At 44.9% G+C, this 26,500-nt stretch overlaps 1 protein-coding gene across 3 annotated transcripts in view; it reads left to right on the top strand.

Annotated features, from left to right (window-relative positions):
* mob2a (MOB kinase activator 2a) overlaps positions 1-26,500 on the top strand; it is a 61,734-nt gene that overhangs the window by 9,254 nt on the left and 25,980 nt on the right. Inside the window, exon 1 of one of the 3 annotated variants that reach the window (XM_069721767.1) lies at positions 15,090-15,223. The exons of 1 other annotated variant lie outside the window; for it this stretch is intronic. In XM_069721767.1, the coding sequence (XP_069577868.1) occupies positions 15,186-15,223 (38 nt within the window). In that variant the 5' untranslated portion in view covers positions 15,090-15,185. Of the gene's footprint in view, positions 1-15,089; positions 15,224-18,130; positions 18,539-26,500 lie in introns of those variants that run through there. One more of the 3 variants, XM_069721768.1, reaches the window with a different exon arrangement.

The following is a 26,500-nucleotide window of genomic DNA, read 5'->3' as shown; positions in this document are numbered from 1 at the left end:
AATTAAGTTCAACCCCCCCTCCCCCTGCAGTCGGGTTTAAGGTTGCCGTTCCGTCCATCCACACAGAACACCCTGCAGAACACTTCGCTGCTTTTTGTCTTGTTTGTTTTTTTTTCAGGGCTGGTGGAAAGTCTCTGAGATTCATTTTTGGCTATAAATTATATTTAAAAATAACCCTTCCTCTTTTAAGTAGACGCATATTTAATTCCTAGTTGACATCTTTAGGGCTTCACCTGCTCCACCACCCCCCTACATAATCAGAGAAGAATGAGATTTCTGTGTCATCGTGTTTCATCTTTAGAGGGCATCTTCTGATTGGTTTGATGTAAAGCCCGCGCCCCAGAATTTGCTCGATGCTCTATTTTAATAATATGCCAAAAGTAACCAAACATTGCACTGTTATCATCATTAAAAACCTCCTCACGTCACATCATTTCGCCACCAGCTTTTACAACAGTCTGTTTAGAAGTAGTATGACCTTGGGAAATAAAAAAAAAAAAAAAGGTCCTACACCATAACTTCTTTGACTTTGCTAAGAAGATGAAGAGTTAGAAATGGAGACAAGAAGATGAGGAGAGGGAGTGTTGAAGCAGTGCACACTGAAAACACCAGAGGAAAAGGAAAAAACAAAAAAGGGACAGAGGAAGACGGGTCGGCTGATAAAGAGGAGAATATAGAAAGAGCGAGGGACGGAGGGAAGCGATAGCGGAGCAGAGGCGATAGGTGAGATATTGAGATAAATGGGAAGCGGCGAGTTAGGTCAGAGGGCCGGATTAGAAACAGCAGAGGTCTGCAATAGAGGACAGAGAGGGAGATTTAACAGCAGGGGCCCAGTGACACGGAGAGAAATGCAGCTCGGAGCTGTGTGCGGGTCAGAAACGGAGGTAGATCCGAACGGGGGGGAGAGATTAAGAAATGAAAATGCGTTGAATACATTCTCTGGCACTTAAAGCCAAGATTTGAGTGCTTTTCCAGCAGAACAGTAGGTCCCCATGAGACCTAATTTGTCTCAGCGGAGGAAGCCTTTAATTCTGGGTGATTTTATTTATTGTTCACTAAGATGTGGTCGGCCCCCTCGGGCGAGGTTTCAGCAGAGCGCTGAGCTGCTAAATCTGTGCAGAGCCGGTGGGCTACTGGCGTCGGCGTAAGCTAGCTAGGCTTGTCCTTGGTGGCTGAGGCTAGGCCGCTAGGCTGGTCTGAACTATAATTGGATTAGAGATCTCTACGTTGCATCAGGCAAGGCAAGCCGAGTATATACACGCATGCACGCACGCACGCACGCACACTTAAGAAGCACGCATGCCTCAGGGATCGAGTTCATCCCGGTGCTCCGGGCTGTGCTCCTCCCCTGCCTCATTTTTTTTTTTTTTCTCTCTCAAACTTTCTCCTTTCCTCAGCGTCCCGCTATTTTCTTTATCCCTCTTCAATCAACGACCCACCCGTTCCCCCCCCTGGCTGTTATGTACACATGTAGGTGTGTGCAAATGTGCATTTTTATTCTTGAGCGTGACGGTGTTTGTGTGCGTGTATGTGGATCGCCCGTGTGCCATGGATACCCACTCCGAATGGGATTACAGGAGTTGCAGCGGAGCTCGTGCTGCGAGCCCGTGGGAGAATAAAGGATAGTAAAAAAAAATAAAGGCAAAAAATAGTCAAGTGTAGATGATGATGTAAGGCCTCATACTCGACATGATGGATGTGAAGAGGAAGCTGTCCTACTTGGAGACAGGAGCGAGGGAGAGCTGCTTTTGACCTTTTTTTTTTTTTTCAAGAGGGAACTTCCTGTTTGGCAGCTGTGAACAGGAAGTAGAAGGTGATGTCATGGGTGTTGTGCATCCTGATTGCGTCCTTTGCCTCTTCTAACCTGCTGGTGTGCAAAGGCTTAATCTGTGAAGGGGAATAGAGCTCATGATAAGTTGCATACATTTCTTTAAACCCAGTTAGATGTTAACTTGAAACGGCGTCGCTCATTCTAGTTATTTGTCTGTCTCGCTTTGTGGCTCAGTCACGTGATTTATGTCTCATGGAAATGTCACATGTTTGAATAAATGAGTAGAGGAAAGGTCATCACCAGTCAACACTGCAGCAAGTAACAGGAAACGAAATAAAACAAATGTCATGATGAAAAATGGACCTTATGTCACTTCCTGCTGTGCCAAAGAAATAATCAGGGAGAAGGGTTCAGGTGTTACTGAGCTCCATGACATGGTGAACAGGGTGTGTGTTGTTTTTAAGGGTAGTCAGCCAGGTTTAAGAGACTGTCATCAGGGCAGACAAATCACCAAGGAAGGGAAGATGCCAAAGTTCAGCAACCTACAGGAGGAGCCTTCTGCCTTTTATCTTCATGTGCATGTGTATCCACTCATGCAGCACATGTGGGTGAGGTTGGGACGAGAAATTAACCAGCGGAGAGGCGAGTCGGTAAGATTAGAGGGGAGACGGTGATAGGAGAGGCTTAACGACTGACAGGCCAGCACCAGCAGCCGTACGTTTCATAGGTGTCCGCTGACGACACTGCCGTATGGTCCGCGCATCTCTTCGACTTGTGAGGGAGGGATAGCACTGCGTGTGGACAGAGATGGAGGCAGGGGGAGGGTGTTGCCGCTGACGCGGGATGATTTTAAAAGGACACGCAGTGTAATTCGTGCAAAACACCCAAATCCACACCCAGCAGATATCGTCCTGCTAAACTTGCACCGCCTATCAGCAAGGAAGACAACTGCCTGCAGAAACAGGCAGATTCAGCGGGCATTACGGATTCATCTCGAGCTCAGCAGCTACAACATTCTTTGCTTATGGGATGCTACGAACAACGTGACGACATCTGCAAATCTAACAAAGCTATCTCGTGGAGAGCCTGCTGCAGCCTGCTGAACATGAGCGCGTGAGGTCGCGAGTGTGTTGCAAGCCATGAGGTGCTTCGCATCTAAAAAAGGATGCGGAGGGGGAGGGGGGGGAGGAGGAGGGAGGTGCATGTTGAGGGAAGAGTTTGACTTGGAGTGAAAGCAAAGAGAGAGAGAGAGAAAACAGAGAGCGAGATGGTGTTCAGGGTCGTCCGATATCCGCTGCCGGGTTAAGGTCACTGCATGGAAGCTGCTGACGGGGCCTCCCGGGAGCAAGGCAGAAAAGCTCAAGGCTGGACAACACACAACAAGAGTATTTGACCCCTGTAAGGCCTCTGATATCCCCTCGAGGAAGTGTGTGTGTGTGTGTGTGTGTGTGTGTGTGTGTGTGTGTGTGTGTGTGTGTGTGTGTGTGTGTGTGTGTGTGTGTGTGTGTAAACACAGATAAGTGGGTTTACAGAGGACCACACTGGGGAACATACTCTTCATGTACTGTCCTCCTCATACACACAGACACACACACACACACACACACACACACACACACACACACACACACACACTGTGCTTTCATTATGACAGTCACAGTCCGACATGGTGTCACAACACTGGACTTTTTGTCTCGGTTGCGTTTTCCCGGTCGCAGACCTGCTAAACACGACCTTTCTGAGGCTTTTTAATCATCCGGTGGTCCGTGAGCCGAGCGGCTCGTGATGAACGCCAACAGCGAGCCCACAGCGTGTTAGCGCAGGGAGCTACGTTACAAGCTGGCCACTCTGAAGACCGTCTGTGAACACGGTGTTATGAGGGCTCCACCAGCAGTTTGCCAACCGTTTAATCCAGGAAGACGAGTTAAAGGAAGGAAGCAGTCAAGACTTAATCGTCACGGGAGATTTTTACTAAAATGTATAACAGAACACAGGTTGTAATGCAGGAGACATGCTTTACCTTTTTTCTTTTTAGGTACTATAAAAGGTTATTAATTTAGTTGAGATTAGTCAGTTAATTAATCGACAAAAAAATGCGAAAACAATGTGAAAAATTATACAATTCTTTGATTTTAGCTTCTTAAATGTAAAAATGTTCTGGTTCTTTTAATCTGCTTTGATGGTAAACTTAATATTTCTTTGGTTGTGGACTGTTGCTCGGGAGAAAACAAGACATTTTAGACTGCATCCAGGGATTTGGGAAACACTGGTCGAAATTGTCCTCCATTTTCTCACATTTTTAAAGACCAAATGTCTAAAAGATGAATGAAGAAAATATTCGACAGATTAATCAATACAGTGAATAATTGCAGCCAAACTAATGTGTTGATAAAAACATTTTCTAACTCTTAAAGCTGTAAAAATATTTTACGGTCACTAATATTTAACTTTTTCAAATAGGACTTTTTAAAGGTTTTGTATTACTGGATCTTCACCGGTCGTCGTGCTCCCGCTTGTTTAAACTTGAATCCAAAATATGTGTAAATGGGTAAGACGATATCGTTACGAAAAATCGTAATTCAAACAGGGAAACGAGGAGTTTAAGTCTGTTCCTCCTTCTCCCTTGGTTCTGGCCTCGTCCTTTATCTCCAGTTCGGTCTGTACTTTCTCATTTTGGACTTGCCGTCTAACCGGTTTTCTACCTACAGTAACCGCTTCACACTGGAAGCCAGAGTGGACCGAGTCATATATCAGGGGGAGTGCGCGGAGCAGAACAGGCTACCAGAGATTAGAGGTGAGAGGAGTGTGCTGCTGATTTATGACCTTCCGTCAGCTGGTTAAATGAGGCTAAGTGAGGCAGCCAGCTCAGGGAGGTGCGATGGAAGAGATTAGCCTACATAAAGAGCAATGGAGGGAGAAGATCTGTGAGGCGAGCCAGGGACTCCTGACCCTCCTGTCCTTTTCATACTATTTCTCTTCATCTTCTCCCCTGTCCCTCCTCTGCTCTGCTACTCTTCATCTTCATGAATCTCATGCTGTCTCTGCTGAGCACTGCTGCCAAAGCTTGGCTGTTCGAGAGGACTGCTTGAGAAATGTCTAAACGCAACAAGTTACTTCTTGTCTTAAACCACACGTCGGAACATGTCTATTTTTAAAAACACGTTTTTATTTTAAGCGTTGGCTACGTTTACACAAGAATACATTTCATCAGCTTCAGTGAGCATAACGTTACATGGTTGTTTTTCTAAATTCAACTTTACATTTTCAGATAAATACAGTTGAGCCACAACAAAGAATCATTTACTATTTCGAAAATAGATTAAAAAAAAATGTATTTTAGTAGTTCTTTAGCCTCGACGGAAAACAAGAAGATTTGATCTGTTTTGCAATATGTAAACTGAATGTCTTTGGGTTTTAAACTGTGAATTGAATACAACTAACTATTTAAATTAATCAGCTCAGGCCGTGGGGACTATAATGGACAATTATTCACTACATTTTGTTTACAAGACTTATTTTTTTAATGAGAGCGTGAAACCAATCTGCGGCAACATTTTTGTATAAAGACATACCTCTTTCTTTAATAGCACATTAGTTATTGATAAAAACATTTGATATTTAGTGCAGAAATCCAGGGGAAATGCGTTTGTTTAGTATGTAGTATGAATAGACAACAGTGTTATGTTGTCTTTATTTTATGCCATTTCACATTTAGAATATGAGGTTTCACTGACTAACCAGCTCTTTGGGCAGTAATCCAAAGATTCACTATTACATTTCTTCAAAGTTGGAGAACTCAAACAATGAGAAGCAGCAACATTTCCCTGAGTGTGACGGATTTGCGTCTTTTGTGTGCCTCCTCTTCCTGGTAAATATACATCTCTTTTAACAACATGCAAAGCCTCAAAGATGGAAGGCACCTGAATTAATCGAAATCCATCTAACACATTCAACCCTTCGTAATTGGGACCTTCCTGCCTGCCTAAACTTCAAAAGCAAGGATTCGACAGGAGCAACAGATAGAAATAGAAGAGGCCTATCTGTGGCTCTGGAGGAAGCCATATGTGTCAGGAGTCTTGTGCGCTGGAAATCCGCTCTGTAAGCTGTTTCTCTTCTCAACCTTTGGATGATGTGTCAGTTTGCACGTTCGTTGTGTGTGTGTGTGTGTGTGTGTGTGTGTGCGTGTGCGTGTGTGCGCGCGTCCCTCTCCATTAACAGACGAGTTAAAGAGGGCAACTGAAAAGCTGCCCTACAGAGTGGCTGAAGCACACACACACACACACACACACACACACACACACACACACACACACACACACACACACACACACACACACACACACACACACTTGTGTATGTGTGTGTGTGTGTGTGTGTGTACGTGAGTGCGAGCGAGACAGAAAAGAGCGAGAGACATTCCCCACATCCGTTTCCTGTCGTAGAAGAACAGTAGGTCAAGGGTTTGGTCCGCTCTGGTGAGTTCATGTGTCGCTCAGGGCCGGAGGGGAGGGAGGGCAGAGATACCGTGCACACGCACACACAGATGGGATGTTTTTCATAACCTCTTGGGATTTCAAGTAACCTTGAGGAGGTGGCAGCCACTCCACTCTCCGAATTACTCTGTGTTTAAGAACATAGTAGAATCCTGCTGTGCGGTATATTTGAATAAGTTGTTGGTTTTGATAAGCTGAAAGCCCCCTCAGCCTCTCCGGACAGATTTAGCTTTTTGTTCACGTTGTGTTTCCCCTCCTTCTCTTTCCTTTTTAGTCTCTCTGCGTCTCCTTTTTCATGTTGTACTTGGCGTGGTCTGTGCTCTGCCTGCATGTGTGCTTGTTTGACCCGTGTGTGTGTCCTCATGCACACCTGTGTCCATGCCTGTGTGTGTGCGTGTGTGTCCTCATGTACACTTATATCCAAGTCTGTGTTTGCATATGTGTGTGTGTGTGTGTGTGTGTGTGTGTGTGTGTGTGTGTGTGTGTGTGTGTGTGTGTGTGTGTGTGTGTGTGTGTGTCCTCATGTACACCTGTATCCAAGCCTGTGTTTGCATGTGTGTGTGTGTGTGTGTGTGTGTGTGTGTGTGTGTGTGTGTGTGTGTGTGTGTGTGTGTGTGTGTGTGTGTGTGTGTTTCTCCTTCAGCTCCTCCACCCCCCACCATGCACCATGCGCTCCTTTCCTCCTCATTGTTCTGCCAGTCAGGGAGTCTGGAGCGGCAGCTCGCAGGAATTCTTGTCACTTGTTGTGCTGAAGGGGAAGCAAAACGGTGAGATTGACAAACACAGGAAGTGGCGCGTTCGTCGTGCGAGCCGTCGGTCTGCTCCGACAAGCAGCAACGTGAGCGCCGTCTTTAACCGCACGTGTCTTCTTGCGTCTTTCGGTCTTCTGCATCTCGCTTAGTCAACTCGTCCCCACCGCTGTCAGTAATAATCACTCTGCGTCTGCCTGTGCAGCTGCACTGCATCACTGAATGCTCACAAATAAGAGGACGGGCCAGGAAACGATCAAATTGATCTCTGAAAGCTCTTAACAGGGTTCATGATGAAAAGTGGGATTCTCCTTTAAGTTGTGGACCATTTCCATACCAGACAGCAGTCTCAGAAACTTTAATGACGGACATGAATTCTTCATCGTGCCTCTTCTGTGTGTTGCTCGGAGCAGCTGACCTCGATGTATTACTTCCTCTTGCCTTATATTACACTGAGACCGTCACTGGTGCTGCTTTATTGGCGTTATCTATCTTGATAGCATATCTAACAGCTAAAAGGTGATCAGCTGTGGTCACAAAAGTTGGACTGCACAGAGTCTTCAACCTGGACAATGTGCACCTACACACCTACACACACACACACACACACACACTGCTGCGCATGCCAGTTCTTGCATAACCACTGGCAGCTGCAGACTACACACTTCAGCGGTGTGTGTGTGTGTGTGTGTGTGTGTGTGTGTGTGTGTGTGTGTGTGTGTGTGTGTGTGTGTGTGTGTGTGTGTGTGTGTGTGTGTGTGTGTGTGCGCACGGGAGTCAGGAGCTGTGTCCAGTGTGCAGATCAGCGACCTGGTCAAGGCCTTTTGTGGAATTACCTAAGAGCTGCTCAGGGCTAAACTAGAGACGCTGCATTTGCTCAGCAAACACTTTCTGTGGCACTGTGAGTTGAATACATGAATTTTGGGGAATTTGGATCCGAGTCAGACACAGCCTCCTGCTTGTCAGACTTCAGCTCAGCGTTTTGGTAATGCGGATCAGGATGGGTCACTGTAAAGGAAACACTGTACAAATAGAGATTTAACAGAAGTTTGCTATGTTTTTTGTCCCTGCCTTTTTAGGGTTGTGCTGCAGAAATCACCTTTTAAGTATGTTTAGGGACACAGTAGTTGTAAAATGTTTGATAATAACTATAATAATAATAAATAATTAAAAAAAAATTCCCCTTGGGGATTAATAAAGTAACTACCTAACCTAACCTAATAAAAGCCACATTGTGATTTGTTATGTGAACCTCTGATGGAGTTCTGCATTGATTTGCTCGCAATTTTAACCGCGAGTAAAACAGTGAGACCTCTATGATGTCTTTATAGGTGCTTGAAATCACAATTTAAAACCTTGAAAGTTGTGGCGTCTGTTTGGGCTGCAGGAACGACAGCCTCTGTTTTGAAGCTTACATGCTAATAAATAGAATAAAATGAAGAAGGTCTTGAAAGTTATTGAAATGACCTTGAACCTGATAAACTGTGAAAAGGGAAAGAGTCATATCAAAGACTGTATCCTATATTTGTGAGTTAACATATTGCTGCCTCCTCCTCCTTTTCATTATCTCGACTCTCCTTAGCTGTTGTGGTTCGACCTGCTCGCCAGACTCTATTCTTCACTCTTTCTTCTGTCTACCAGCTTTTTAATTGTAAGTGAACCGCAGCAACACCTGAGGAACTCTCAGTGGTCTCTGCATTGCAGTCCTCAAATCACCACCAACCATATTACCTATGACTTCAGGAAGAATTGATCAGTTGTTGTAGACAGAATATGGATATAATATCTTTTTTATGCCACCAGAGGGCAGCACATCATTAATTCTCATGGCTGTCCAGTGGCCAGAAGCATGCCACTGGGTGAAAAATGAATACCTGTCAGCAGTTAGGTAACTTTGTTTGGTCAAATAATTTTAGCAGGACATACGGGTTCACTATTTTCCAAGAGTGCGTTTGTGTGTAATATGCCTTCTGTCTGTATGTGGCAGGAGGAATGTAGATAAAAATAGAGATAGAAAGTGGAAAGAACAAGAGAGGAGAAGAACTGGAGGGAGAGATCATTGGGCATGAAATCAGATCTCGTTGTTGCATAATCGTGGCTTGCGGGCCTTCCCAGCATGCACCGGGCTCTGTCGGCTCGTTCCAGTCCAGTATCACATGACCGTATCAAGCTGCTGCAGTGTTAAACCAGCAATACCAGTCCGCCAGAGGCCAGAGGCAGACACAGATCAATAGTTCTGTTCTCTACACTGAGGCTTGCACTTTCTCTATTTTTTAATTTTTTTCCTTTGAAGATGTTTTTTAATAAATTAGAGTGGAGCTGATGGTTTATATCCTCATCCCATCGTCTAATCTATAGATTTAAAGGTTTTCCCTTAATGTGAAACAACATTATAGGATTTATTTTTCTGCACTGGGGAAAAAAACCGCTTCTAAATATATTCTTATATTCTTAAATTTTCGTTATGGACGTTATGAGCACTGAAGAGAGCCAGTAGTAGTTTAGCTGCTAGTCCATGTTCTCACATACCTACAATACCAGACGTCAGTCAGGCATCAGCGCCGCTTTACATCTCCTTCCTCCCTCGTCTTTTTCGTCATCTTTTTTTTTTTTATTTGTTTTTTTATCTTCTATTCTTCTCTCCTCACCTCCCTCCTTCCATCACCGGCGTGAAGCCTTTATTCGCATGCCAGCAATACCAGACCGCATACCAGTCAACGGGACATCAGGGACGGCCTACACCTTTTCCTGCTGGCTTGCTCTCATTGCTGCTGCTCAGCCCCAGAACACCGCAGAGAGAAAAGGGGAGAGACGCTCACTTGAGCAGTGCATTATTTCCGAGTAACAGTAGGTGGCATCAAAGTCCCACCATCCTCAGTTGTTATTGAGACCTGAAACCAAGCAGTAGACTTCAATGTTGACAAACCAGGACTAGAATTACACAAAAGGGAGGAAATTTAGACAGACTTTCACTTTTTAAAAGGTCTAAATAGTGTTTTAACATCCTATTATTCTACTGAGAATGAAAATATGGTGAATCAATACTGAACCCTGGAATTTATTTATGAATTTATTGCTTATCTTTGAGAAGTCAACTTCATCATGTTGAAGCTTAAAAATATTCTAATCAGCCTCTAAACCTTGTGTTGGATTTTAAATGTTGAATGTAAACTCTCACCAGGACCTTTAAATTCAACTTCTTTGATAAAAATATAAAAACAACAATTAGTTTCATTATTGATAAAATATATATATATATATTTAACTAATTACAAAAATATTTGTTGATTAATCCATCAATCAACTAATCATTTTGTCTCTAGCTTCCAGCAACGTGTTTCTTGCAAGATTCTTGCTTCTTCAAAATGATTAAAACAAAATCCAACTGTTGAAAGTTTGGATGGATTTTCAAAGCTGGCTCTGGCCTTCACATTCTCTAAATGCTTGAGAAGTGATAAATGTATGGGTAAGGTTGCATTTCATTTCCCCCCGTCAGGTGGAATTTGAATTGAAACCAAACCGGTCTAGATATAGAAAGATAATACTGATTGGCTGAAGTGTCCAGCCATAACTTTTTCATTCGGGGGGCATTCATGAGACATTTGAGAAAATGTCAACATCACTGGCATTTTGCTTATTATTTCACACTTGGCCCTCACGAGCACAGAGCGACCAGAATCAGCCCGTTTTACTGGACGCTGCCTCAGCTTTACGGTGCCACAGAGCCGGGTAGCAGCAGCCTATAGGAATGGACAGCTATAAGAAGTGATGTCCTCCTCTCTCTACTGTATATGTCAGGCTGTATGTGAGAGATGGACACAGACAGACTGACTGCCTCCTGGCGTCACCCAGCCTGGCCTGTATATAGGCCCTTTCATACTGCGCCTCTTGACTTGGCCCCAGCACACATCCACCTCTCGCTGTGCTCTGTGTGTGTGTGTGTGTGTGTGTGTGTGTGTGTGTGTGTGTGTGTGTGTGTGTGTGTGTGTGTGTGTGTGTGTGTGTGTGTGTGTGTGTGTGTGTGTGTGTGTGTGTGTGTGTTTGTGTGTGCTACTGAAACATATTTTGAGAGCAGCCACTTGTGTGAGAGGAAAAACAGTATGTGCTTGGTTCTTGGCAGCAAAAAAAAAACCCTGTGTACATTAAATTGCATAACACGCACATGCTAGTGGTTTCATAAGATTGATCTTTTTTTGGCATTGCAGCAGGAAGGTGTGTGTGTGTGAGAGAGAGATAGAGAGAGTGAGTGAGTGAGTGTGTGCTTTCTGTCAGTATCGCCTCTGTCTGTGCTGGGGAACTTGGCACATGCAGTAACATGGTCTCTCTAAAAGCTGGCCTCTCTTCTCACGTGTGTGTGTGTGTGTGTGTGTGTGTGTGTGTGTGTGTGTGTGTGTGTGTGTGTGTGTGTGTGTGTGTGTGTGTGTGTGTGTGTGTCTGTCCAAATGTGCGCTGCGGTCCAGCAATGTATTCCTGGAAAGCCTGAGCGGGAGTAGAGGGGCCAGGGCTTTTTCACAGCCACACCGCAGCCAGTGATCACTGTTTTCTGGAAGCTTCCCTCTTCATTGGGAACGAGACAGAGAGGCTTTCTATGTATTTTATTGTTTTCCCTCAGAGAAAAGCTGCATTTTCCTTTGTGGTCAAAAAAAAGAGAGAAAGAAAACAACATGCTTTGACTGACATCTTTAACAGCATTAGTGTGCAAGGACGCACTTAAAAGTTCACTTCGTTCTTGCACAACACGCAGCAGGAATAGGAATGTAAGGGGAGGGATGGACGGACTGAAGAGGGGAAGGGATGCGAGGGAGGTATATGCATGGCCAAGGAGGCTTGAATACAAATAAGTATTGCGAAACAAGCAAGAAAGCTCAAATTATCGTAATGAAGGGGCTGCAAAGGGAGCAATAAAATCAAGGGCAGTTAAGGTGCAGGCGATGAATAAGTGAAGGAAGGGGGAATGGATTGAGACTGAATAGGAGGATGAAAGAAGGGTAGGGGGAGTGTTTGGTGTGTGTGTGTGTGTGGGGGGGGGGCTTCAACTGCATCAATAAAACTCAGGCTAATTGTGCCTCTGTGGTCTGCAGTGTTCACCCTCTTTTCCTTCCACTGTCTTCACTCCAAGCCTCTATACCTCTTCTTACTCTTGCCTCCCATCTTCCACGTCCTTCTCCTATCTCCAGTGGCTGTTGTGTAACTCTGCAGTGAGTGACGGAGCAGCAGCAGCAGCAGCAGCAGCAGCAGCGATTGATCAGCACTTTTCGTGCCAGGCTGCTCTTATTGTAATAAACGAGCTCGGAGCCATGAAACCAACCCTGAGCATTTTGCGGGGGTAGAGGAGCCTCACACACACACACACACACACACACACTCCACCACACTCCCATGATGTAATGCTGAAAAACTCTTAAACTCAACCGCTTGCCTGGATTAATCATTTTGTGATTCATATTGTTTCAATCCCTCAAGACCCATGAGCACAAAAGTCAATGAGACATTTTATTTTACTGTAACAGAATGTATTTAGTGAACATGTACTGTAGCTCAAGATTCTTAAAACTGTTTGTTCGCTCTTCGATGAGTTCAGTTTGCCCTTTAAGCAGTCTTGTCATTATCATCATTAAGAAAATGAATAGCCTCATAAGTAGTTGGTTCACCTCCAGATACCCTCATCAAAGTTCTAAAAACTTAACCAGCTTTGGACCTCTGTTGCACATCATCTTCGCCGCCCCAAAGCTTACTCAACTGCATCTATAAGAAAAGCACATGTGATCTCTCCATTATTTAGTCTTTGTGGTCTGGCCCTCTGCTAAACATATTCCCACTCTTCCTTTCTCGTTTTCCATCTATCTTTTTGCTTCTCCAACTTCTCTACCCCAGGTTTTTATTTATCTGCGCCAAGTGGCATCCCACCGTGACGTCACTCATTGGTTTGTGAGCTGCTGTTTTGAAGCTTTGAGTGTGGCATTTAGCCTGTAGCCACCTTGTGTTTTTTGGAGCCGGGTGTGACCATATTTAGACAAGCTGAGAGGCCTGAGGGGTAGACCACACACCAGAAACCTAAATCATCCTCAGGCATGTCAATCAAACCAGACACTACAGAGGTAAGACAAGTTGATCCTTTTAGAATAGAGTCTAATGGAGCCAGAGGTTTTCTGGAGTTAGCCCCTAGTGGCCCTTAGTGGTATTGCAATTTAAGGCACTTCTGCATTGTCAATGCAATGATCTCAAGGATGAACTGATTATAATTTGGGGTTCAAAGGTCACTGTGACCTTACAAAATACATTTGGGATCTTAACTCAATAATTAAGATTTGTGTGAAATTTTGTCATAATTAACTTAATTATTGAGTTAAGATCCCAAATGTATTTTGACTTGACTGGTGAGCAGAAGCAAACAATCCGGAGGTGGTGATTCTCTGTTACCGGACCAATCCAAACTTGACAAAACAAAAGCTTCAACACACCTTTAGCTGTAGTCGGTGTAAACACGTCGGGTGGTGTAACGATGATCCAACAGGGGCGGTGAGCTTTGTTTCCCCCTGAGGACATGCAAAAGACACGAGGCGGCTGGGCACGGCGATAACGATCACCCGTTATCACTATAAAGTCATTCCAGTGTCCCGCTCAATGTCACTTTGAGGTTACCCTGCCTGTCAGTCCTCTACATTTTAACAGTCCTGCAACTGATTTCATTGTCCCCGTCTCGGTGTATTTGTCAGAGAGGATGCTGAACATGCTGTGTAGTGTGGATATTACCAGCTAGAAAATCAGTAATTATGGCCAAAAGCACCTGAGGTCAAGAGTTCGTTTGTGCAGAAGTGGGAGTTTAAGTTGGAAAACCTTCAGTTTTATCACCATTGCAAGGTAACCAACTATTGTGCAGTCAGTTTTATTTACCAGAAGTTTCACAGGCTTTATTTCTTTTTTTTTTTTTTTTTTAATTTAACCCCTTCATCTTAAAATGAAGTCAATCCAGTGATATATGACTATTAAAATAAAAGCCCTAATACTCCTGAGGCAAAAACTTCCTCCAGCGTGAAATGTAAATTGGCTGTGCGTGCGTGTGCACTAGAACGACACACACACACACACACACACACACACACACACACACACACACACACACACACACACACACACACACACACACACACTCACTTTGAAGGGCTTCTTTGGATTTAAATGGCATTAATGGATCCTCAGCCCTATTCTTAGCCTCAAAATCTGTCTCACCCTTCAGTCGTTGACAAGAGCTGCGTTGGGATGGTGGAGTGAGCGAGGCTGGTTTGTGTTCAGCCTGTAAGGAGGAATATCAATGCGTACGTATAGCTCTTCTTTCAGATAGGAAACGCGGCTGAAACACGAGAGCCTCCACAGGACCGTGAGTGGAGAGAAGGAAACTGGACGGCATCGGAAATCATTTTTCATAAAGGGACCGCCGGCTTGTCATTTTTAACATGTGTGTGTGTGTGTGTGTGTGTGTGTGTGTGTGTTTAGACGTTACTTTATTTCGGTTTTATGTCGCCGAATACAGCCGGAAGGAGTGTGTGTGAGGATGTGGACATATTGAAAGAAAAGCTTCAAGTTTCATTTCTTTTTTCTTTTTTTTTCTTGGAGTAAAAAAAAAAAAAACCCGCGGTGGGTTGCATCAGCGAGGCTGTGGACACAAAGCCGAGCAGCCTCAACCAGACTCCGTGTTAATTAATATCACTAGACTTCTTTTTTTATTTTTTTTTTTATTTTTTTCCCCCCAAACTTGCATCGCTCCGGACCGCACACATGTCATCAGTACGAGCTGTCTCGCTCCCTTTTTCGATGTAATCGAAAAAGCCCGCAGCTTCAAGATTCGTTAACCCTGCCCCGCGGAAACTACATCTCGAGGGGTGGGTGGGTGGGGAAGGGGGGAGACACCAAAGGAAGAGGAGGAAGAGGAGGAGGAGAGGGTGGAGGTCTGGGGAGAAACGATAGAGAGACTCGGGAGGAGTGAGAGAGATCTGCAAAAGAAAAAAAGAAAAGAAAAACCTCCGTATTGTTCCGCGTTTGTTTGCTGTGCAGCCGTCCGGAGAGACTCGCGGTAGCGGCGCTGGTAGTGGGGGTGCGTTTCTTTCGAGGTGCGACGAAACAGCTGAAACGCCGTCAATTCTGGATTTCTTTATCCGCTTCCTGTCTTCCAGGATGAGGTTTAAACGGAACGGGTCCTATACGTTAAATAGGTAAGAGGGTGGTGTGATGTGTGAAACTTATCCGTGTGAAGAAAAATAAAAAAAAGAAGAAGAGGAGGAGGAGGGGGGGAGGGAGACGGCACGTTTTGTCATATCCTTAGCTCATACATCTGTTCACTTTCTCTGTGATATTACCACGTACGGCTTTATGGGCTCTTTATTGCGATGTATGGTGTTTCCTCCATATCCTACAATAGCTTAAGGCTCCAGTATTGCTAAAGGAGACTTAAGCTACTTTTTAGTACAACGTTATGATTCTCAGATGAGCTGCATTGGGGCCATTGAAGCATGGTTCTTTATTGTCATGGATATTTGAAGTCTTTTGAGGCTACATCGGATGTAAAGTCGCTGTGAAAACTGCATTGATTAAATGATTAACAAAAACTTACTTGCCGACTATTTCGATAGCCGAGTCATGAAAAAAAAAAAGGTGAAATGTTCTGATTCCGGCTTCCCGAATGTGAATGTTTTCTACTTTTTCATGACAAACTGAATATCTTTTGTTTGTGGACTGTTTGTCGGGACAAAACATGACATTTTTGGCTGCACCTTGTGCTTTGGAAAACACTGCTCAACATTTTTCACAATTTTTTTGACTTTTTAAAGAGCAAACAACCGATTGATTTATCTAGAAAAGAATCGTCCGATTCATCCGTAATGAAAATCATCATTAATTGCAGCCTTGTTGTGACTTCATGTAAAATCCATTTTGCACATCTGATCAAAGATTAATGATATAAGGCATTCCTTCTGTGGGTGCTCTTTTATGAACATGGTACCTAACCACGTGCATCTCAGTGTGGGAGTGTGGCTGGATCGGGAGAAACCTGTATAGCTCGCTTTAAGGGGTTGGGCTCTCTCTTTTGTTTCCATTTAGGAATTGATTTCGCCCTTTCTCCTCTCCTTTCCCCTCCACAGAAATACCCCCTTTTTTTTTAAAGCTCCCATCCCCTAGCAACTTTGTATGCGTTTGTGCATGTGTGTAGCAGAGTGAATGATATGCACCATGCACATTCTGTTGACATGATTGCATCGGCTTCCATTCATATTCCAGGATTTTTAAACCCGGTCACGAGTCGGGTGTTTTCCCTGCCTCCGTCTCTGTCTCTCTCTCTCAGTATGTTATCTGTCCAAGTCACGAGTTTATAAGAAAAAACACTTTCTTTGTTTTTCTGTTCTGCACCAACCAAGTCACTCAGGGTTTCTTTCAATTCAGTCCATGTAGCTGCTACTCCGGATGTCTTGCTTTTATTGTTTGTCTGGATTTTATCACAAGGCTGAAACGTTTAAGGAAGTACGGACAAAAAAAAACCACACACATAACAAGGAGACCCACAAGAAGTTGTTCATATTGTTGAACGTGACAGTTGATTTAACGGCAGTTTCGTTTCTTGCACTTTTTCCTCCGGCACTCCTTTTCCTCTTCGCCTTGTTATAATGGCACATGGCTTTCCGCTGTACTTGACACACACAAAACCACATCCTGATTCTCAGGTACTGAAACACAAAGGGAGCTAACGAGTGCCAAGCACAAACCGCTCACTCCATCACCCGGCTGAAAATGTGGGAATGAAGTTATCGCCATGTACCCCCTTTCTCTTTTCGCTTAGGAAGCGTGTGTGGCAAAAGTGTGCGTTACTAACCCTTTCTGTGATCATTGTGAGTGACGTGTAGTCCGCTGCCAGTGCGCTTTCGCGCGCGTGTGTGTGTGTGTGTGTGTGTGTGTGTGTGTGTATGCGCAGGTGAGAGAGAGATGAGGTAATTAAACAGTGAAATAGGAGGCCTATCAGCTGAAGCTCCTGGTGACTGGCCTCCAGGCAGCAGCAGGAGGAGGAAGAGGAGGAGGAAGAGGAGGAGGAGGAGGGATGACGTCATTGGATGTAGAGGAGCTTCGCCGGGCTGCTGCAGTTCTTTTGTCGTCTTTTGTCTCAAATAGAAAGTGAGCAGGAAGGAGCGGCAGCAGAGAGAGTTCTGGTGCCTCTTGGTCTTTTTCCTGGCAGGCTGCAGTGATTTGTTTTCACACGCTGGAGTTGGCCTGTTCGACATTGAGCGTCATTATTCAGCAGCATCGTCATGCTCGGTTAATCCCGTGTTTGTGTCTGTCGAGCCCAGCAGTGTCTGCAGCCTTCGATCGCAGCAGCACACATTGATCTGTACACTGCAGTCCCTTAAAGTGTGTGTGTGCGTGTGTGTGTGTGTAGGGGAGAGTTATTGCTGTTATTTAATGATGCCGGGTGGAGAGAAGGAGATGTAACGAGCGCTCCATAATTCACTCGGTGTCCTTCACCTTGTTTGACCACACCACAACCACAGTGCTCTGCAGTGATTGGCTCTCTTCCGGGGGGCTTGTCCTCTGCGCTAGCCCCTCCCATACCGTCCCTCTGCATCAATTTGTGTGAATGAAGAGTCACGGCTCTTGTATACGTGCATGAATCATCCTGTGCTGCGTGTCCAGTCCCTCCTCAGTGTTGACGTAAGAGTTGCCAATTAGCCCATTTGCTGTTATACCGCCAAGTTGAATATTACCGAAGGTGCTAAAAGGATGAAGACGCCGTCGACTTGCTGCACTGATTAACTTTCCAGAGAGCTTTGACAGGATTTGACTCGGATTTAGCAAACGGCGTGTGCTTGGTCTGTTTGAGTGACGGATGGCGATGAGATGTTTGGCCCTTGTTTAGGATGTATACAGATGGTCGAGATCGCTGCCTCCCAGGGGTTGTTTCCTCCCTCTCTCCCCTGCGGTCCACCCTGTACTGCCCAGCAGTCAGCAGTTTGTTTATGGGACTCTGTTTGCCAAGCTAATCTTCCCGCCTTTCAAGTGGGAGCCAGCGGGAGAGGGAGAGGTGGAGGGAGAGAGGGAGAGGGAGGTGGAGGGAGAGAGGGACGGAGGGAGGGAGAGAGAGAGAGAGAGAGAGCAAGATTGTGAAAGTGAGGCAGGCAGTTGCAGTAGTTGGAAGGGAGAGAGGAAGAGAAACATGCTCCGAGAAGTGGGTCCGGTTTTGTGAATGATTTTTTTTTTTACGGGTTCTAAAAGTGTTGTTTTTTTTTTTTGCCTGCGCGCGTTAATCCGTCCACCTGCATGACCTGTGTGAAAGTCAGCAGGCGTATGATAACACAAAGTGCTGCGCTGGAACTGGGAGCTGTTATCCTGGTGCACCTGTAGCCCACTCTGCAAGGAAGGAGCGGAGACGGGGGAGGTGAAAGGGAGTGAAGGGCGCCGCTGTAGGTCGGAGAATCGTCACCTCTGCTCTGCTTCATCACCTTCTGGATGGGGGTTCTGGTGTGCTGCGACTGTTTCTTCTATAGGTAGCCTCCTCTCTTGACCTTTCCTTCCTCCTCAGTGTTGTTGTTTATTGTTGCGGACATCACGCTCCGGCTTTGCAGCGTTCTCCAACTTCAATTTTTGCACTTTCATCAACTTCTCCATCTGACCCCTCCTCCCCTGTCCTCTCCTGCCCCGCTCGCTCTGTCTGTTATTGTGCTGCGGTGTGCTTGGAGGAGACATTTGAGGACAGTGCTGCTGTTGCAGGCGGAGATTCTGCTGTAGTCAGACACACGGGGGTATCTTCAATTGTGGGGAGGGAAGAGGAGGGAGGGAGTTGCGGACCAAAGGACAGCGATGGCACGCAGCCAGCCTTCTATAGCTGACTGAAGAGGAGGCGCATCAGAAGTCTCTGGTTAAGGCGTTTGTTTAGAGGATAGGTTGAGACTAATAGGAGTAACATGGAATACAGCCAAAAGGCAGCTAGTCAGTCAAGATTGCCCAACTTCATCCTCTCATCCTGCTGTGTACCTCTTTGGCTGCACAGCACTGTTTGTTTGGACACAGTGTTTCGTCTTAAAGGGACAGCGATGTGTTTTTTGGGGGTTTTTTTCTGTTTTTGTTTGCAGAGCTTCGGACTTCACAGACTTTGCACTTTATCATTATTTTTTTTAATTCCTTTTAGTTCGGTTCCCTACAGATAGACCTGGCGCAGCACAGCTTGCGAGTTAGATAAAAAGAAATTTGACTTGAGTTACTGGCACCCGTATAGCTGTTTATTGTGCTTGAGAGAAAGACTATGATGATTTAGGTTAGGCTCTCTGGCAGTCGGAGCAGAAAGGATCTGGTTCCCCTCTCTTGTGGTTGTGGGGTTAGCCAGCCTGAGCGTGCCTTAACTGCAGTATAAAGTCTAAATATAACTTTCTAGTCCTAAAGAAGCGTTTTGATGGTGAGGGTAAAATTGTAGCTTTAACACACACACACACACACACACACACACACACACACACACACACACACACACACACACACACACACACACACACACACACACACACACACACACACACACACACACACACACACACACACCACAGCTGGATTTGATTAGGCCTCACTGCGACTGAGAACTCTGTTTACACTTCGCTGCTACTCTTCGAGTGAATAACAGCCTGCCGTTTATGTGGGTGTCATGTAAATCTGAGGCCGTGCATGTGTTAAACGCCATAGGCCTCTGTGAAATACACACAGAAGCCTTGTGGAGGCAGGACTTGTGCCAGAAGTACTTGTGTTCTTTTCTCCCCCAGTCACCGTCAAGGCAGGGGTGGGACCTGGGCAGCACACTGATGTCTCATGGGCTCATTAAGCCAGAATTGGCCGTCACTTCTATTTTTAGCATCTCCCCTCCCTTGCCGTCTCCGTCAGCCAATCAGATGGCTTGGCAGTGATGTTATATGCTTTGATTGAAGTGTGTTTTTGGAGGCACACCCATCCGAACGGGTCCTCGGTGACCTCAGCTATGCCGCCACCCCGAGCTCCGGTGTTTTAGCTTTCAACAGAAGCATTGTGTGGAGCAGAAACTGGCAGCCAGCACTCTGTCAAACTCTCCAATGTCAATCATCCTGTTCGGGTCACAGCAATTGAATTGTCTGTCATCGTGTGACGTAAAGTAAAATAAAGCGGAATTGCCTCTCATTTCTCAGCCTGTGTACTTTTGTACAGCAGTGACTTTTCCACATATGTGGGAGAAGCAGGACTCACTTAGCTAAGTATTGATTAATTGAGATTAGCCCTTTTACACATTCAACCAAAATTACATTCATATAATGATACCCCAGTTTTTTTTTTATATACTTTTAATAATGAAACAACTTAAAATATTAAAGAGCCTTTGTTTGATCACATGCATGTAAAACACATTTTAAGATTATTTAGCATCCATTTATAGGTGTAGTTTGGCAATTTGAGAAATAGGTTTTTTCGTTTTAGAATTTTTTTCCAAGAACAAAAATCCCCGAATGCCTTAAAGTGGCTTTGAATCATGCTACACCTTCACCTTCATTCAGTTCGGGTGGATCTATGAATATGCAAATTATCTGCCTCCATCTCCATCCACCCAGGATTGGCTGCTTAAGTATGTGACATGTGAAAACTTGCAGTTCCAAAAATAAATGCTCAGCTATGGTGGTATCCGCTCATGATATGTCTTTTAACAAGGTTAAGAACTTCATTAGAGGGCGTCTGTAATTTGTTCAAAAACCAAACGGTAATAATGACATAGCATTAGTTTATTTGAAGGTGCTGGTAGGTAGATTGTATTACCTTCAGACACAGCCACACAAGATGCTCTCCCTCTTTCCCTGCTGCAGCCACTTTTCATCTTCTCCAGTAACTCTCTGCAAGAAAGTGAGTAAGCATATTTTCCATAATCTATTCCACTCAAAGAGTCTGGCAGTTTCATTTAAAATGATGTATACAGGGTAGAGAAATCGTATATTCTTGCAGGCGATCATAGCTTTTGACCTTGAATCGACTCTTTGGAAATGGCCATATTAGGGTTGAACATGTGGTCAGGGTTGTGCCACTGTTTTAATCTCATGTGCTCCATGTGTTTGCTGTCTGTTGACAGATTAACCAGTCTGGTTGGGATTTAAGTGTCAGTGGTCCAAAACAGAGACAGAAAAAAAAACATGTTTATTCTTACATTAGCTGTTGTTTTATGCTCTATGCTCAAATCTGTAACCAAGACAGCAGCAAATAGTTATTGTTGTTGGTTCGGGTGACTGTTCTGATTAGTTTAGCATTAATGAAAGTGCAGCTGAAAAAAAGTAGTCAAGCTTTTGTAGGTTGGACTTTTTAGCCACATGACACCATTGCAAGTTCTCTCCAGATCCCCTTGCTGTTCTCTTTACGTATGTACATTGTCACATTTTATAATGTGTGGCGTGGAACAATAGCTCCGAGTGTATCATCATACTGTGTGTTGGATTTGCATGAGCAGACCAAACTGGTCGCCATGTGGCTCTCATTAGGCTATCTTTGGCAGGCCGGGCTGCTTCCACGGAGCTGAGACGTGCAGCTTAACAAGAACACCGTTCTCCGTCGACAAACCCCACCACACTCCTTCCCCTCGGCCCGGCAGACTCCTTCCTTCTGTGGCTGCTGGTCACTCAGATGGGCCTGAATTAAATCAAGGTTTGGTTTAAAAAAAAAAAAAAAAAAAAAAAAAAAAAGCTATGATAGAAGTGCATAGAAATCTGATGATATCATTCTCTATTAAAAGCTTTTTCCGGAGGAACCAGATGACATTATTTCCTGTGGTTTTTACACAGCATCAAAGAGCTGATTTGTTACTTAGGCTTGAGAAGAATGTTTAGACATCGAAACTAAACAGCAAAAGTTCAGCTAAAATTTTAATGAAGGTTGCATTGGCTGCTAAAGATCTATTTCTAGGAAAGAGGTCGAGGAAAATATGAATGTTCGCTAAATATTAATACAGTATAATCAGTTCTTGTTTCTGTAGTGTTTATCATACTCTACTCCACCCAAACAAACGGGACATGCAGCTTAAAGTCAGCCAGTAGGACTCAGGGAAGCTTGTTTCCTCACTTACAGTCGACACTCCCTATTTGCCATCATCAAGCAACCATGTCCACACAAAGCCTGCTAAAATTTTTAAACACATCCTAATCTTTCTAGTTTGACCGCTCAGATTTATGACACATTAAAACTGAGCTTTTCCAAAAGAGACTCTGAAAGCGCTCGTTGTCGTGCATACTTTGAAATCCAAGATTTGCTGAATCGCTGTCGTTTCTTTAATTTAACCAGAAAGAAGAAGAAGAAGAAGTCAAAACAAAATAACAACAGCCAGGGTTCGTCAAGTTCACACTCACTGTAAACTCATAAAAGACTTGGCTACTGATTCTTCTGTGATTAAGCTGCGGACTCAGAACTTGCTTTCGCTGAAGTTGTTGTAATCTACATTAAAATGGGAAGAAGCCGCAAGCAAAAATGGGAATTGTTGCTGTTTCTTCTTTGGTGGTTTTGTGCTGCTGGCTTGCTTGTTTGCTCTCTGCACATGCCCACTAGGATGAGATCTGATTTGGCATTTTAATGTGGACAGTGTTTTAGAATTTAACAGGCTTAACCAAGACGTAGTCACAGATGAGTCCAAGTCACGTCGGGTTTGGATGTTTTCCTTTTGATTTTCTCCCCCAGTTACCAAGAATCTCCTCGGACTTCAGGATTTTCGGGGACACCCAGAAATTAGATCTGCCTCTTCTTCTTGTGCTTTTCTGCTCTTGAATGAGTCGTTATCTGTTCTGGCTACAGATGATTGCAATCAAGAACAGATAAACCCTCCCTGAGGTGTCTGAGTTTACTCGAACCAATCAGGACATGTGCTACATAAGAAAGACACCGGTAGGTCAGTGCACATGTAGGAGGTCTGTCAGTCTCGACTCGACCGACTGTCCTTTCACCTGCCCTCCCGTCACCGCGGAGGGCAGACCTCACACACACACACACACACACACACACACACACACACACACACACACACACACACACACACACACACGAGGCCAGTTACATAACACAGACACTGTGTGTGTGTGTGTGTGTTTGTGTGTTTTCAGGAGCAGTCTAGTTCTGCTGGCTCAGGAGGTGGAGAACGAGATGGCCTTGCACTAACCTCACCTCCGCATTTAGATTCTCACAGTCAGCACACGCTTGAATAAAAAAGCACTGCAGGTCTTTTGTTACCGAAACAACTTCATTCAATTTGTCAATAACTTTAATTAGTGAAAGAAGAAGGTAAAGAAGCTCAGTTAGGGAACCACTCAGCAACACACTGCATGATGAGAATACCTAATTTGTGCTGATCAGACAAACATTACATGTGTGTGTGTGTGTGTGTGTGTGTGTGTGTGTGTGTGTGTGTGTGTGTGTGGCAGCAGGTGCCCTGTAGGCATGGAAAAACTTCTTACAGCTGTGTGGTGGCCCAATTGGCAAGTGGATAATGGTTTCATTGTGTTTGGCTCAGTTAGTATGTTGGTCAGGTGGCAGGAAAAGGGTTAGACAGAATTCACTACCAAAACAACGCGCCTGCAGACTTTGTATAGGCTGTTAAGGTGGCAGGGAAAGTGCTTATAGCAGTTGTGGCAGAAGCCCGTGGCTTCTCCGTTTCACTCCGGGGAACAAGAGGCCCATTTGAGGGGAGACAGGAAGTGCCTGGGCGCCTCACTTCCTGTTTATCAAGTTTGTCCCAGGCAAGGGTGAAAGGGAGGGGTGGTCTGGTGCAGCCTAATTGAATAGAGAAAACTGTGGTGACTAGGTAAAGCTTCCTTATTCGCTTTCTGTCTCAAACTAAAAAAAAAACCACACAGACACACACTTAGCTGTGTAATTGCCTCTGTGCTTCAGTGCCTCTGGAAGCTGTGGCCCTTCATTTGTTTCAATTATCTACCATCTGACATGGCACTGTTACCAAGGATAGACTGAAGAGGAAGACAAGAAAAAAAAAACAGACAAGGAGCGTTATAAGTAGCCTCCAGAAATGCAGATTTATTAAGTACAGATTGTCATATTTCTCACCTTTTTAAAAACGCAGCTGGATTTCACTTGCGTCATTTTCAGATGTGTGAGTCACGGGCACAGACACTGAACTCTTTCACTGTGAGACTAGATTTAATCAGAGAGTAGCTGTAGCTGTGGCGGTTTTGTAGCTCCGGTGCAAGCAGGGATGTTACAGAGTGCTGACTCCAGCATGTCCGGAGGCAGCGTTCGTAATATCACAAGGAGGCTGTGAGCCAAACAAGAACTAACCTTAAATTCCCTTTTCTACCAGCGTGCTTCTTCTGTATTGTCTGCCTCTTATCAGTCTTAGTTGCATTGTTTTTTTCCCCTGCTATTGTCGTAGTCTTTTGTGTTGCAGACAGATGTGCACACTGCGCTAGCCGCCCTCCACCAGGAGAGATGATGTCACTCCATAAACCCATCTTCCCAGGTGGAAGCCAGATACTTGCAGCCAATCAGAGGCTTGCTCACACCTGAATCCCCTGGTGTGGAGACACATCGAGACACTTAAACACACGTACACAACTTTATAAGTGTTAAGGGCAGCTGATCTCACCTCCTCATAAAAAGGATGAGATAATATTAATCTCATGACAGCTCACGCTTTAACGTAGGATCTGTGGAGGAAAATGTGAACATCAGCGCTCGTCAGTGAGGCGAAGGACGCACACGTCCCTGCTCCCGCTGCTCGAAGGACATCTATTGATTTGACCTCCCTTCTGTCTCCTTTCTATTCACCTCTCTTTTATTTTCCCATTCTTACACTGGCAGCAGCTGCCTCCGCCCACTTCCTTCTCTCGCTCACTGACGTACCATCTGTGGACGCGCTTATTGTTTGATAGCATATGTGTCGGTGCTGATGTTGTTTGGCAACCGCATACAATCCGGTCTGCTGAGAGACAAAAGATGCACACAGGACATACTGTTTTATTTCCTCCATGCTGCCCTCTGACACAGGGGGCAGGGCTGCGCTGTGGTTTTCATTGTCATGTCACCCTGGAGGAGCAAAACATGAGGGGTTTTGTCCAGGAATTTCCATGACATTTGCTGCCTTCGCTCTTTTGTCTCAGTTCCCCCCCCCCGTCCCCAGTCCGCCCGTCCCTCTCCTCTGTTGTGGTCGCCACACAGAAAACGCGTGACTCCGTCGCCATGTTTTACCTAACAACAACTCTCTGCCTTTGCGCTCTGCTAAACGTGAATGTTTTGTCGTCCCGATTAGCCTCCGGACACTGATATTTCCTCACAACCCGACATGATCTTATTTTATAGTTGATTACCTCAAAAAAAAAAAAAAAAAAAAAAAGGTTGTCAAGGAACCCTTCCTCTGTGTTGGGCTAACCATCACCACCTCTTGTTTTTGAGCTGCTGCTGTTTGGTGGTGGGGTTGCTGCTGTTGTTGTTGTGGGTGGATGTTCCTCAGGGGTCTTGCGGGCGGTTGAAACACACCTGCCTTCTTTCCAAGTGTCTTCCTTGGAGAGATCCGCCTTCCTCTCTAAGCAGGAGAGCTGTTGCACAAACACAGACTTACATTAACCGTGCCTGTACACCTCTAAGCCGATTAGAGGTCAAAATGCACAGAGGCGCACTCGCCAAAAGGTCCTACAGGGACTCGCTCATATTTTCCACCGGCTTGGTTTTTGGTTTGGTAATCTGTTGGGCTCCTTCAGTCACATGCTTCTCCACCTCTCTGAAAGCTCGTGGGTGTGACGGCTTCCTACGCCTTCATCACTCCCAGCGTTAATCAAACTCGCACAATGGAGCAGAGTTCCCTCTGCTATCAGATGGTGGGGAGATCTCGTCTAGTCATCAGGGAGGTGGATTTTGTTTCCTTTCTCTCTTTTATATCTTTTTTTGTTTTGCTTGCTTGTTGCCTTTTGGATTTTTTTGGTAAACTAACAATTTTATTTCTGGTGTTGCTTTTTATGCTCGCAGCACTAATTCATCACCATTTGAACAGAACAGAATAGAGTGTGGACTTGTCTTTCATGTGGGATAAAAGCATCGACTGAATATAAAAGAGGATTTAGCTACCGGGTTGAAAAGTGAGGCCATAAAGTGCAATACCAAAGAGGGCCACTTGGGATTAGCTAAAAAAAAAAATGCTCTGGCTCCATACACTGCTATTCAACTTCTCTCATGAAAGACATTAAATATTTTCCATAACTTATTATGGTGTCATTTAATAAGTTCACATGATTCACTACTCGCTCCGTGCCAGCTTGTCCAAATATGGTCACTTTGGACTCCAAAATGGCGATACTAGTTCACAAACTAATGGATGACATATGGGTGGTGTGTGTGTGTGTGTGTGTGTGTGTGTGTGTGTGTGTGTGTGTGTGTGTGTGTGTGTGTGTGTGTGTGTGTGTGTGTGTGTGTGTGTGTGTGTGTGTGTGTGTGGACAGAGAGGCACTGGCTGTACTCGTGCTCTC

The sequence above is a fragment of the Brachyistius frenatus genome, unplaced genomic scaffold, assembly GCF_029030835.1.
Source record: "Brachyistius frenatus isolate BFR_SWC_R1_liver_20210118 unplaced genomic scaffold, ASM2903083v1 Contig_272, whole genome shotgun sequence".
NCBI lineage: Eukaryota > Metazoa > Chordata > Actinopteri > Embiotocidae > Brachyistius > Brachyistius frenatus.
The sequence above is the reverse complement of the archived record's forward strand: the minus strand, read 5'-3'. Positions and strand labels throughout refer to the sequence as shown.